Source organism: Talaromyces rugulosus, chromosome I (genome assembly GCF_013368755.1).
Source record: "Talaromyces rugulosus chromosome I, complete sequence".
Taxonomy (NCBI): Eukaryota; Fungi; Ascomycota; class Eurotiomycetes; order Eurotiales; family Trichocomaceae; genus Talaromyces; species Talaromyces rugulosus.
In genome coordinates, this window is record NC_049561.1 from 6,627,220 (window position 1) to 6,638,689 (window position 11,470).

The following is an 11,470-nucleotide window of genomic DNA, read 5'->3' on the forward strand; positions in this document are numbered from 1 at the left end:
GCTCTCTCGAGCAGTCAAAAATTAATGGCCCATTTCCATGCTGTTGTTGTCATCATCATCATCATCCAACACACAGCTTGTCGACCCCATCTCCGGCTTCGTCGCCCCTGGACAAATCGGCTGCACGGCGAGACTGCCATTAAACCTTTCGCTCAGCCAGTTTCGCAACTGCCCAAAGTTCCTGCATGTATGCGTGACGTCTGAATCAACATAGCTATGCTTCCGGGCAGCGTTGTACCTCGTAGGAACCGGAGTCATATCGCCTGAGCACATGATGTACTGGCGGACTTGCTCGAGGCAGTGGACTAACTCAAGATCAGCCGTCCCCTTTTTTTTTTTTTTTTTGGCAAATCGTTGTCAAACGGTTTTACTTACGATGATGCACGCGATGCGTGTAGAGGTCTTCTTGGACATAGTACTCGGGATAGAACCGCTGGCGGATCCGATCTAGACAGTGTAGGGTGTGGAACATGTCGAATCTGCTCTCTCTGCTGTTAGTACATAACTATAACGACTTTTGTTGTTTGTGTGCCAGGTTACACTCACCCGCTAATGTATCCGCCGCGCGACGGACTCCAGAACTGCTGAACATCTCCAAACTTCTCCTCAAAGGCATCCTTTGCCTCTTGCTCGTTCAGAACCACGTAGCGGCCTAGATCTGTCAGAAAGTTTATTCTTTTTGTACGGCTTTTTTTTGGAGGAACCCACCCCAAGTCAATTCCTCCCAAGCTCTATCCAGTTCTGGGCTTGGATCGGCCGTATAGTTGATTGCCGCTGGGTGAGGGACGTAGTAGGTGCCATTCTCAGAATACATCGGACCGCCGGTAAAAGTCACTTCCTCTAAGGAAATCGCGGATCGTGCCGGGGCTGTTTTTTATTTTGTTTTTCATTAGCATCATTCAGATTACCGTTTAACGTGAAGAAATAGAGAAGAAATTACCAAAATCAGTCTTCCATCCAGTCGAATAGCTATGCTCCTGCAACTGCGCCGGAGGAAGTGAGTTGAGATACAGATAAGCGGAAACCCAGGCCAAGGCAAACGTCGAAACAATCCATGGTAGAACGAACGGCCACACCCGTTGATTCCTCCTCGGAGGTTGTTGTGAAGATGTTTCCGAGTTCAACAGGCTGGAGCTGGATTCGTCGTCCTTTTCGGACTCGCCTTCTCCAAGACTGGAGTATAGAACCGAGTCTTTGTTTCGGAAAATATCCATCGTGGTTGTGATCATATTCTGGAAAGGTGAGAGTAACAAGTAACCTATGGTATACTACCATGGAAAGAGTGGATTGCCGCTAGGGGCAGGAATGGTAGCCATATCCTTGTCGCCCATGTATTTAGAAAAACATGGATGTATCGAGTTACTTATTACAATACAATACCGTGTTTCAATACTTGTTCAGACACATACACCAAAGAAGTACCCCATCAGCATAAGCACTAACATGTATACTCCACAGAATCCCGTGAGGCTCACCTCGGCGTAAAAGCTTGAATATTTTTGACTAACAAACTAAAAAAACAAGCTATTTTACTGGGTCTCTTCACAAGAATGGCGTAATGTCAGATTGATATTGCGCATGTATCCGTACCCGTACCCGTACCCGTACTATAGCTATATCTGTATCTGTAGCTGTTTCTGTGTATGCGAGTGTATGGGTTTATTTCAGTCTGACCAGGTTTTGGTCATGTCTCGGAGTAGTTTGACAAATGCAGACAAATCTGCAGAAGATCCACCTTCGGGGAGATTTTTTGTTTGTATCGTGGTTAAAACTCGTCCGAGGGCAAAAATATACTCAGCCCAGTAGCTCCCGACGTCCTCAACCCCCTTTCATTACGGGCTAGACAATATGCATTTGAAACAAGTGGAAAAGTGTTTCTACGGCTCCTTGTTAGCATTTTCTGCATCTCTAATATTTTTTCTTGTCTCCTGGGCAGTTCCTCCCAGTGACGCAGTATGTGATGGACGGAACCTCATCTTCAGCCCATTGCGAGAGGTGATTAGTTACAAATGGGTTAACTATGCAGACTACTACTTTCCTCGCTCAGTCTATCGCACATCCGAGAGACGGCCAATAGCTGCGGATACGCAGCAGGCCTGGCGGGACTTGGTCCAGGGTATGTCATGGGTTATTATCAAGAGGTTGTTTGTTGGTTTGTTTTTACACTGCTGACAATACTTCTTTCTCTAGATTTCGAAGTCAGCATACCGGAGGACAAACTAGAAGCCATGAATCAATCTACCGAATATCAATGGAAACGACATCCCGACGGCGGTATAGCTGCAAATATAGCTGTTTTCCATCAGCTTTCTTGTCTGGTTCGTATACAACTGTTCTTAAGCGTATCGGTCTCATGTTGATGTAATTTCTTTTATAGAGTACGATTCGCCTCCATGCTCAAGCAGACCTAGAAGACCCATGGCGCCAGGAATATAGGGAAAGAGTGGACCAGTGTATTGAATTACTGAGGCACAAGTTCATGTGCGATGCGGATGCCACTCCGTTTCTTCTTCGGAACAACCCTGAGGTTATTCGTGGGAATAGCCCGGACATTGGAACAAAGCACAAGTGTAGAAAGTACGACGACGTGATATCTTGGGCAAAGCGGAACGCAAAGGGAAAGGAATAAGGATGATATTACTTGTTTTTATTTTAAAGAGTTGAAAAAAGAGAAAAAAGTAAACTTTGAGTAATCGAAACCTGCGCACTGGCTACTTACTCATGTTCACCATGCGCGCCATGTCCACCTTGAATATTCACCTCTTCTATGGCTCTTATGCGCTCTGCTGTTACATTGTATGGGTGAACAATCTTTTCATCAGCCCATTGGACCAACTTATCAAACTTCCGGCAGTGATATAGCCCATCTGTACGTACCACGGCTTCCCCATCGCCGCGTTCTTCAATAAGATAGGGTGTCACATCTACATTGCACATTATATTGATTCGTATAGTCTCGATGCAATGATCAACGTGATTATAGAATACATCCGGCTGCCGTAGGAAAGCCGGGTTGTCGCTATAATCGTACTCATCGCGATAGGTGTACTGCCGCAAGAGATCCTAAACAGTTCCAAGGTTTCAATTAGTAAATGCGAAGACGTAGTAAACAAAAGGGTAGTTCAAGGATGTTTACCACACAATGAATCTGGTGAAATGCCTCGAAAAACGCCTCAATTCCCCCTCCCAGTTCATCGGGTAGGTACTTCCAGTCTATATCGCGCGATTTATTTAGGAGATGCAGTTTTGAGTCTGGTATCCCTGCTGAGCCATCTACATAAAAACATCGAACATTAGCACATCCAACAATACACAACATCGGTTGACCTACATTGCCAGAGATCACCCCAAGCCTTTTCCAACTGATCCGTTGGCTTTCCGTAGTAAGAATTCGGCGCCTCTTCTTTAAAATGTCGCCACTCATACTCCACTGCTTCCAGCATGGGTGACCATGTCGACATCTGGCTGGTACATTGATCGTCGGTAGGGTAACGTGAGGCTGCCACGGCTATCACAAGGGAAGTTACGAGCATGAATGCAGAGGCACCCAGGTACACGAGCTCCTGGATGCTTGTCAGAGTGAGTTTTGATTTCTTGGTGACATCGTGCTGCTCTGGGAATAGAAACGGAATCTCCTCTTCCGACTCGGAGCCCTTGTGTGAATCCATAGTATTGAGGTATAATTTGGAGATGAAAGCACTCAATTTGAATAACTAGATTATCCAGGATGGCGCCGTTTTTCTCTCTTTCCTTTGCCATTATTATCTCTACGACATTCGCTCAATACTGTTTAGTAGCCAACAAGAGAAAGTAGTGGGGCTTAAGATAGTACTATCCGTACGATACTGGTTAGTTATACTATACGGCGTGGTATCGTTACAGTTACAAAACTTACACACTTGTATTTACCACAGTAGTATGATGTAGCGCTCGTGGCAATTTGTTGGGTCGGGTCGATCACTCTCGAAGGATCCAACATGTTGGTGTCAGCATCCATTTTTGATTTGCTACGCTCAACGACCTTGTGATGACAAGCTTTTTGTCCGGATGAAGCGGAAAGTAACAAGCTTTTTACCCGGTTATCACGAAAATGTCTTGGTCTTTTTTCCCTTCTATTGTCGGTTTCGTCAACTTCTCGCGTATCTGCATTGTTTCCTGGTCTATGTCTTACTATTGTAACAATACTGGCAGATGATTGGTAGACATACTACATATTAAAATAATATTTAACTAAAGTGTTCCTTGCACACTCTCTCTATCCGCTGCGCCATCTTAGCACTTGGTTTGTCTACCCAGTAATAAAGTAAATCCGCCAACCACAGGAGCACAAGCGTCGTCATAACAAAGGCCCCCGCAATACCCAAGTGACGCTTTGGTGGAGCATCATTTCCCGTTAGTCTCCAAGCATGCTCAACTGTTCGGAAGCCCAGTACATGCAACAACGGTTCATGCACGACGTACAAACAAAAGGACAATTTCCCCAAGTATTGCGTCCACCTCCTCGTAAAGAGCCACTGTGCAACTCGCGACTGGCCGATGTAACAGACAAGCAAAGTCGCCCCGTAGGCGTGCCAGTAATGGTAATCGTTGGTTAGAGAGTACAAAAAGTGGTATCCCGCGGCTGGCGAGTTACCCTTGTACCGAGGGAAGGATGAGAAATAAAGTCCAAAACCTAGAAGCGATAGTCGTATGACCAAGGACAATAATCTCATGAGCGTGCTATTCCTAGGAATAAATGGAGGAAGGGCTGCAGTTTGCTCTTCGCGGCCTAAATCATATTCCGCCAAGCCCATTCCTCCGAGATAGAGCGCAATATCCCATCGTCCATGAGGTAGACTGAATACAATTAGACCCAGAAGGATGATAGTCCGAGAAGGTCTGTAGAGGCTCAACAGGCCCAACAGAGCAATGAAGAGAACTAGCGAACAACGGAATTGCAGAGGTATGGTCCAGAGATGGGCCCCATAAACAAATGGAAGGTGAGTCGACCATGTCCATGGGTTTGTGAGATCGTAAAAGGCAAAGTTTAGCCAGTCGAGAAACTGTTGAAGGACATTTTCCAGTCTCTGTGGATGCGTTGGTATGTGTCCCGGTAGAGTCACATATGGATAGTCAAACATGCCCAGTTGGACCATTAGCATCACTATGAACGATGAAAAGAGTGGCAACGGGAAAATTCTGAAAGCACGCCGGAACGTTGAGGAGGCGAGCGATTCCCAAGCCAATGATGATTTCCCTTCCTTGCTGAGCCTTATGGGTTTCAGGGACATTATGTAGCCCGAAACAATCAAAAAGACGGGGACATTAGGCCCTGAATACAAGATCCTGATTATTGGAAGTTGGAATAGGCTCTCGTCTCCGACTTCCTGGCCGAATCCATGGTCTATGTTGGGGAACCAGGGAAGAAGAAAATGCCGAACAAATACTAAAAATGACATGACGCCTCGGAAGCCATTTAGATAGGTAGTTGCATGAATCTTCTGAGGTTCTTTCGACCTGCCTTGCAGCTGATTTCGTACATATGAAGGCAGGAATGCAAGATATAAACGATACGCTACATCTAGCACATAGCGAAAGAACACCATCTTCTGCCGCATGTCTTGAAGGACAAGGTATGACTTTGAGTTTGAACAATGCCCAGGAAGTATACCTCACCCGCATTCCCCTTTCTTCCGCCAAAGGTGGCAATGTTCACCTTCGAATATGCCGGGTTGCTGCTTCCTAACTGATTAAGGAAATTCCGATATCCCAACAAAGTTGGCGTGTTCGGCTTTTTGAAAACTAAATGAACACAAAATTATGTTTTCACGAGGGTATTATTAGGTGGATACATTGTATTAGTCGATCTAACCGCTTGTGATGATCCTTTCTTCAGCTTGAGCAACGTGTTATACCCCGTGTGTCTCACTAGAAAGGGATCTCGGGGCCGTTTGACCCGCGGAAGCTCGCCATTATTATTATATGTCGTAGCGAGAGCATTGATGAAATTTCTATCACTAGCCAGACGAATAATAGAGGGAAATATTGGGTTTTAAAAGGGCTCCGCTTTGCCCTAAACGCGTATTAATGTCCTATACAATGATACATATCCAATACTATCCATAATTACATACGCTACTATGCTCCTCGGCACAGACCCGCTTTAAGTGGGCGGATTTCAAAGTGTTACGACTATTAAGGTGGACTGTAATGCTGATATTTTCCCCGAGAATAAGACCGAGCCTTTAGGATAGATTCTATCAAAGGTCGAACTAGAACACTGAAGCTGTTTCAGGGTAAGATACGAATTTTGATCCAGGTCTGTGTCTAACACCCGACTATCGAATATAGGTGGTATTTTAGGCCAAATTTTATAGATATACACTTTAACGCCATTTAGTATGTTTCCTTATAGATAGAATAGGACTCTACATAGATGGACAGGTCTTGTTGTATAGAGGACTGTAAAGCGGATACACGTCACCATATAAATCATCCTGTCCTTCTGGCTTATTGTGATCAGGCTCATGCCAATCATCCATAGACAGTTCCCACTCTAGGTTCTCCAACATCCATTCGTTGATGGCTGACCAGTCTTTGCATTGGTGCACTGTCCCCCAGCCATCAGCAACTCTCCGCGTACCGTCCAAGTCCACGCGAGCGGATTCATATGTGAGATCCAGGTCGCACATGATTAATTGACGCAAATAGTCAAAACAATGATCGGGACGACCAGGATGATTGTGGGCGTGGTGCGTTGTACCCGTCTCCAGCGGGTGTCCAAGCATGAGCATGGTCATTTCATTCCTCAGTGTCCGCTGCAAAAAACTCTAGTTAGAATTTCCTGTGTTGAGAAGCTCGCATAAACTCACGAGGCAATGAAGGCCATGCAATCCAGACACGATGAGCCGCTCTCCGTGTTCTGACACTGGAATGCCAGGTTTCATGGAGTATCGAGCCGCATCATCCACGAATATGTGACCGTGATGAACTGTGCAAAACTTAGCTTTGTTGCGTTCAAACACCCACAGCAACTTACGCATGTCATGCCACCGTCTCGTGGATACTGGGTCGGTCAAGTTTGAGAACTCCGGGTGAGGCTTGAAAGTGACATCGACAGTCGGAACTATGTTATCGTAAGTATCGATATGGCCATCGGCTGGAGGGTCACTTGCAGTCCGGGATGAGCCCAGGAAGGGGCTCTTTCCTATCAACTATCGTGTATACGACAGCAAGAATCATTATGGCTGCGAGGGCAGAAAAGAACCCACCCGTGAACCAGAGAACCCAGCGAGGGAATGAGCACCATGTCGACTCTCTGGCACGCGGATGACTGAGTGGCTCCTCAGATTCATCGTCTGCTTGGTTCAATTCTTTGTACTCCTCCATTTTGTATGTTGTACAAACCAGATGGGTGGAATCAGTCGAGTGTTTAGCCTAGGAAAACCCTGTGGATGTTAGACCATAGGAACAATAGCCAAAAATAAATTAGGAATACCATGATTGATTTTCACGGCCAAAGGCAGCACGGACGTACAAAACGATAGTTACTGTACAACCGGTATGGTACTGAAATACGGATACGTATTAAAATACAACCTTACAATGCCACGCGAGGCTGACGGACCCGTAAAAAAATAAAAACAACCTTATCATACAATAGCCAATCATCATGGTCTACAAAGCTTAACCGATCCCCACTCACGCTCACTTTTGACTACATGCTGCGCTCTTCTCCGTAGTGCGAAATCACATCACCGGACCCCTCTTCTTCATCATTACTAACTTAATCGGTACTGCGATCTACCAGTATCCAGCAAACCAGCGTGTTCTCCACATTTTTTCAAACATTGAATCATCTCAATTTATGAGGGGAGCTGAACTTCCTAAGCCGACCATCATAGTAAGGGCCAACTATGTAAAAGTGGGCATTCGGTATTAAACAGCGGGACCCCAGCCCCTTGATCAACTTTTTAGGCTACTGTCTCACTTTATGGAGCAAAGCTTATTAATCGGTTTGGAACCTGCACGGTGCCAAATTTGTAAGAGGTGTCAAAAGGTCTGATTTCTTCTATCTACCCCAAATTTTCTGTTTATATGCAATTGCCATACAAATTACTAACCCGCATTTGCTTACCCTGATCAGAATCTTCCTTGAGGCCACGTTGCAAAATCGGCAGTTGATTTCAGTAAATTTGACCCTGACCGGTTGGGGATTAGTACGATTTGACGGTTGGCAGCTACTATATTTAACAACGGATTACTCAAAATCGTAAAATTAATCATCTCAAATTGAAAAACAAGCCGAGAACTATATATATGGAACATCTCAACTATACACTTGTGATATAGCCTCCCCACCACCCCATTGGAGGCTTAATAAGGGCCTAATAATACATACGATCTTAGTGGAACGTATGACTGGTGATATCTGTGTCTTACTGGGGGTTTTCGGGTAAGCGAGATCCTCTATCCTATCCACTGGTGGAGATTGGGGGCCTGACGCGTCCAAGTTACCAGCGGACGATTGCCACCGAATTTAGAATAAGGATTTGTCAGAGCATTTATTCAAAGGGTAGTCTGTTGGGGATTGGCCCTAACCACCGCTGCAACAAGGTTGCATAGGTTTTATTCTTGCAATATATAGCTATTATTATTCCCGTAGGGGATCTAGGCATCTGGAGAGTCTAGTGAGCACAAAATACAAAAGAGGCAGGCATTCAATCTGCTAGAGTCTGCAGGCATATAGTTATGTAGCCACCAACGAGACTTTCCAGGCGGTCGACATCTGGATCAACAACCAACCAAGCAAAAGTAAATAATGTCAAGAATTTCAAGTAGCTAGAGATATAATTCATATATAATGACAGAACATTGAATTCATTACTTGTAGTTTTTCAATACATTTCCATTTCTACGCGCGCTATGACTAAATTAATACTACTTACAAGGTGAATAAATACCAGCGTAGTCAAGCTGCCTGCCTTCATTTAGGGAGCTAATTTAAGCTACTGGACTAGATACATATGACTGAAATTTTAACTGCCGACTAGGCTTCCAACCCCCCCAAAACCGCCTCGTCAAAGTCCTTTCATTCTCGGCCATTCCGATAGACCATGTGGCAACCGATTTTCTATTCGCAGTCACCCTCGTAGCGTCTGACGACTCCGTCGGCGTCACGAACATCGCGGGCGCAGGCTCTGACAACAACGCCAGCTAGATCACCTGTCAATATAATCCATTAAAGTTGAAACACTGGCTACCTACCGGGTTCAGCAGTAGGGGCGGCAACGACCAGCATAACAGATCCCAAAAAGAGGGCGAGGATGGACTTGGTGAATTGCATGATGATAGATGAATCGATTTGATTGGTGGTGGGTTTGTAAGAAGGTTCTTTGGGAGGAATTTCTGGAGAGATAGTAAATCACCGTGATAGAGTACAAGACAAGACTGGTAGGAAGTCTGTATTTATAGTTGAGATGGTCAACAATGGGGCAGTTCTTAAAACTCCGGAGGGGGCACATTTGTCCGGCACTTATTGCTAAGAGCATCATTTAAAACCAACGGCCGTATGTTGCTGTTTCTTCAATACACCGTATTCAAAAACCATCAATTTATGTGTTTTTCACCTTCTCAAAGCGGATTAGTTTGGCATATCACTATTTTACACATGACTATTGTTATACCAACATTTCTGTGAGCCTAGCACTGTCCCAACTCAGCTGGTGATTATTTTAGCGTCGGGAAGGATGAATTTCCTTTTGAGGAAGGGCCAACAGCTCTCTAGGCTTTTCGTTTAGACTACTTTCTTAGCAGGGATGGTATCAAAAATTCAGTCGCCTGTCCCGTGTCCCCACAGCCGCGTATAATCTGACACTGCAAGAGCTAAAAAGACAGCTGGATTATGGAATAGAGGGTATACTGGACTAGGCACGGAAATAGACATAAGGCTGGTCTTAATACGCCGGTTTAAGCTATTCAAAACAATGGATAAGAAGATACCATGAGGGATTTCCAAAATTACCAACTGTGAATGTGAATTATCATACATGCAATGCTAGTTACGAAATAGGTGATGGTTGGAGCTTGAGGCTTCGAGCCCAGGCGACGGAGATTGTTGCACCGAAGAGAAGAAATCCAACAAAGAAAAAAGTCCTATCAAAGCTGGAAGGAACAGTAGCGTGGATATCATGCCGCACCAATGCACCACCTAATGGCGTACCAACCAGAGTTCCAATTCCACGAATCATGTACAATAGTCCGCTCACTCTCGCAAAGTCTACACTCCCAAATTGTTCCATCAAAGAAGCTGGAAAAAGCGAGACATAGGCACCCGCAGTAATTCCATACATACAAGCATAGGTGAGGAATAAAATACGGTGAAAATCGGCGTCCAAGTCTGAGACAGACACATAGCAAAGTCCAAATGTAGCAACTGCACTGACCAAAGTCGAAAGTACCAAAGCATTGAGACTTCCTAGTCGGTCTGCATAGTATCCAATGAGTATCTTGCCCCCTGAATTGAAGGCATCACTTAGAGCAATAATGTTTGCTCCAGCAGCTCTGCTATACCCGAGGGTCCGGGCGTAGGAAGACATAAAGTATACCGGAATCATATATGCCGCTGCTTGGAGAGAAGTACCCAGAGCGTGAGAAATAAAGTCTTGGGAAAGGACCACGCCTTTTCTTGACTTAGGACACTGCCTTTCGTCACGGAGGTTTCGGCTGCCACGAGTCTGTGGCGCCTTCACGGGTGCTCTTTTGGCTTCTTTCAAAGCGGATGCGGAGATAGCAACAACAATCCCTGCTATCACACCTGCCACTAGAATTGTCTGTCTGTACCCCAGAGAAGATATCAGAAAGCGAAGAAAGGGAGCCCACACCATTCCGCCGAACCCTGTGCCACTAGTGATGATTCCCATGGCAAACGCCCTCCGTTCATCAAAGTATTTAGGGGGTACTGTGACAGCGGGAATATAGATCAGACATGCTGCACATCCTTGAAGAAAGCCTTGGGTAACCTGAAAATGCCATAGCTGTGTACCGACCGATGCGGAAATGCCCGATATGGCAAATAGAACCGCCCCAAGAAGTACAACAAAGCGAGGACCATACTTTCTACACCAATTACTGGCGATAGGGGCACCTAGCGTCATCAAAGACGCAGCGAGTGTTCCAATGAGACCAATCTCCCCGGGACTTGCGTTTTCGAATGGTCCATCCAATGTCTCGTAGAGTTCTTCGTATACCCCGAAGGCAAAGTTGATACCACAACCTGTGAAGGTCAATATGAAGCATGACAGGGCAATCAAAATCTGCTGTCGAAATATGATATATTCGGAACCTTGCTGGGAAGAACCATCCACAGGTTCGGCGATGTCTAGGTCCAACTCAAAAGGCTTGCCAGGCCGTCCTGGGGGGGCTGAGGGACTGAACATGCTGTTCAATGGTGTTGCATCCGTACAGTATAGTTGATGAGTACGGTATAATA

The 11,470-nt window shown here is 45.4% G+C and overlaps 6 protein-coding genes across 6 annotated transcripts; 1 reads left to right on the forward strand and 5 right to left on the reverse strand.

The window, feature by feature from the left end:
• Window positions 1–21: 21 nt before the first annotated feature.
• Window positions 22–1,214, reverse strand: TRUGW13939_02271 (uncharacterized protein; the record flags this gene model as incomplete). Its single annotated transcript, XM_035485465.1, has 5 exons — window positions 22–305; window positions 376–479; window positions 547–652; window positions 709–867; window positions 941–1,214. 5 exons carry the CDS (start codon window positions 1,212–1,214, stop codon window positions 22–24), a joined length of 927 nt encoding a protein of 308 aa, XP_035341358.1.
• A 634-nt stretch (window positions 1,215–1,848) lies between these two features.
• Window positions 1,849–2,629, forward strand: TRUGW13939_02272 (uncharacterized protein; the record flags this gene model as incomplete). The annotated part of the gene is made up of 3 exons (XM_035485466.1): window positions 1,849–2,116; window positions 2,191–2,318; window positions 2,378–2,629. 3 exons carry the CDS (start codon window positions 1,849–1,851, stop codon window positions 2,627–2,629), a joined length of 648 nt encoding a protein of 215 aa, XP_035341359.1.
• An 86-nt stretch (window positions 2,630–2,715) lies between these two features.
• On the reverse strand, window positions 2,716–3,668 carry TRUGW13939_02273 (uncharacterized protein; the record flags this gene model as incomplete). The annotated part of the gene is made up of 3 exons (XM_035485467.1): window positions 2,716–3,063; window positions 3,137–3,273; window positions 3,332–3,668. The coding sequence occupies 3 exons, from the start codon at window positions 3,666–3,668 to the stop codon at window positions 2,716–2,718; spliced, it is 822 nt and encodes a 273-aa protein (XP_035341360.1).
• A 558-nt stretch (window positions 3,669–4,226) lies between these two features.
• TRUGW13939_02274 (uncharacterized protein) lies at window positions 4,227–5,270 on the reverse strand (the record flags this gene model as incomplete). Its single annotated transcript, XM_035485468.1, has 1 exon — window positions 4,227–5,270. The coding sequence occupies one exon, from the start codon at window positions 5,268–5,270 to the stop codon at window positions 4,227–4,229; it is 1,044 nt and encodes a 347-aa protein (XP_035341361.1).
• Window positions 5,271–6,407: 1,137 nt separating this feature from the next.
• TRUGW13939_02275 (uncharacterized protein) lies at window positions 6,408–7,368 on the reverse strand (the record flags this gene model as incomplete). The annotated part of the gene is made up of 4 exons (XM_035485469.1): window positions 6,408–6,797; window positions 6,852–6,970; window positions 7,019–7,186; window positions 7,251–7,368. The coding sequence occupies 4 exons, from the start codon at window positions 7,366–7,368 to the stop codon at window positions 6,408–6,410; spliced, it is 795 nt and encodes a 264-aa protein (XP_035341362.1).
• Window positions 7,369–10,040: 2,672 nt separating this feature from the next.
• TRUGW13939_02276 (uncharacterized protein) lies at window positions 10,041–11,417 on the reverse strand (the record flags this gene model as incomplete). The annotated part of the gene is made up of 1 exon (XM_035485470.1): window positions 10,041–11,417. The coding sequence occupies one exon, from the start codon at window positions 11,415–11,417 to the stop codon at window positions 10,041–10,043; it is 1,377 nt and encodes a 458-aa protein (XP_035341363.1).
• Between the last annotated feature and the right edge of the window lie 53 nt (window positions 11,418–11,470).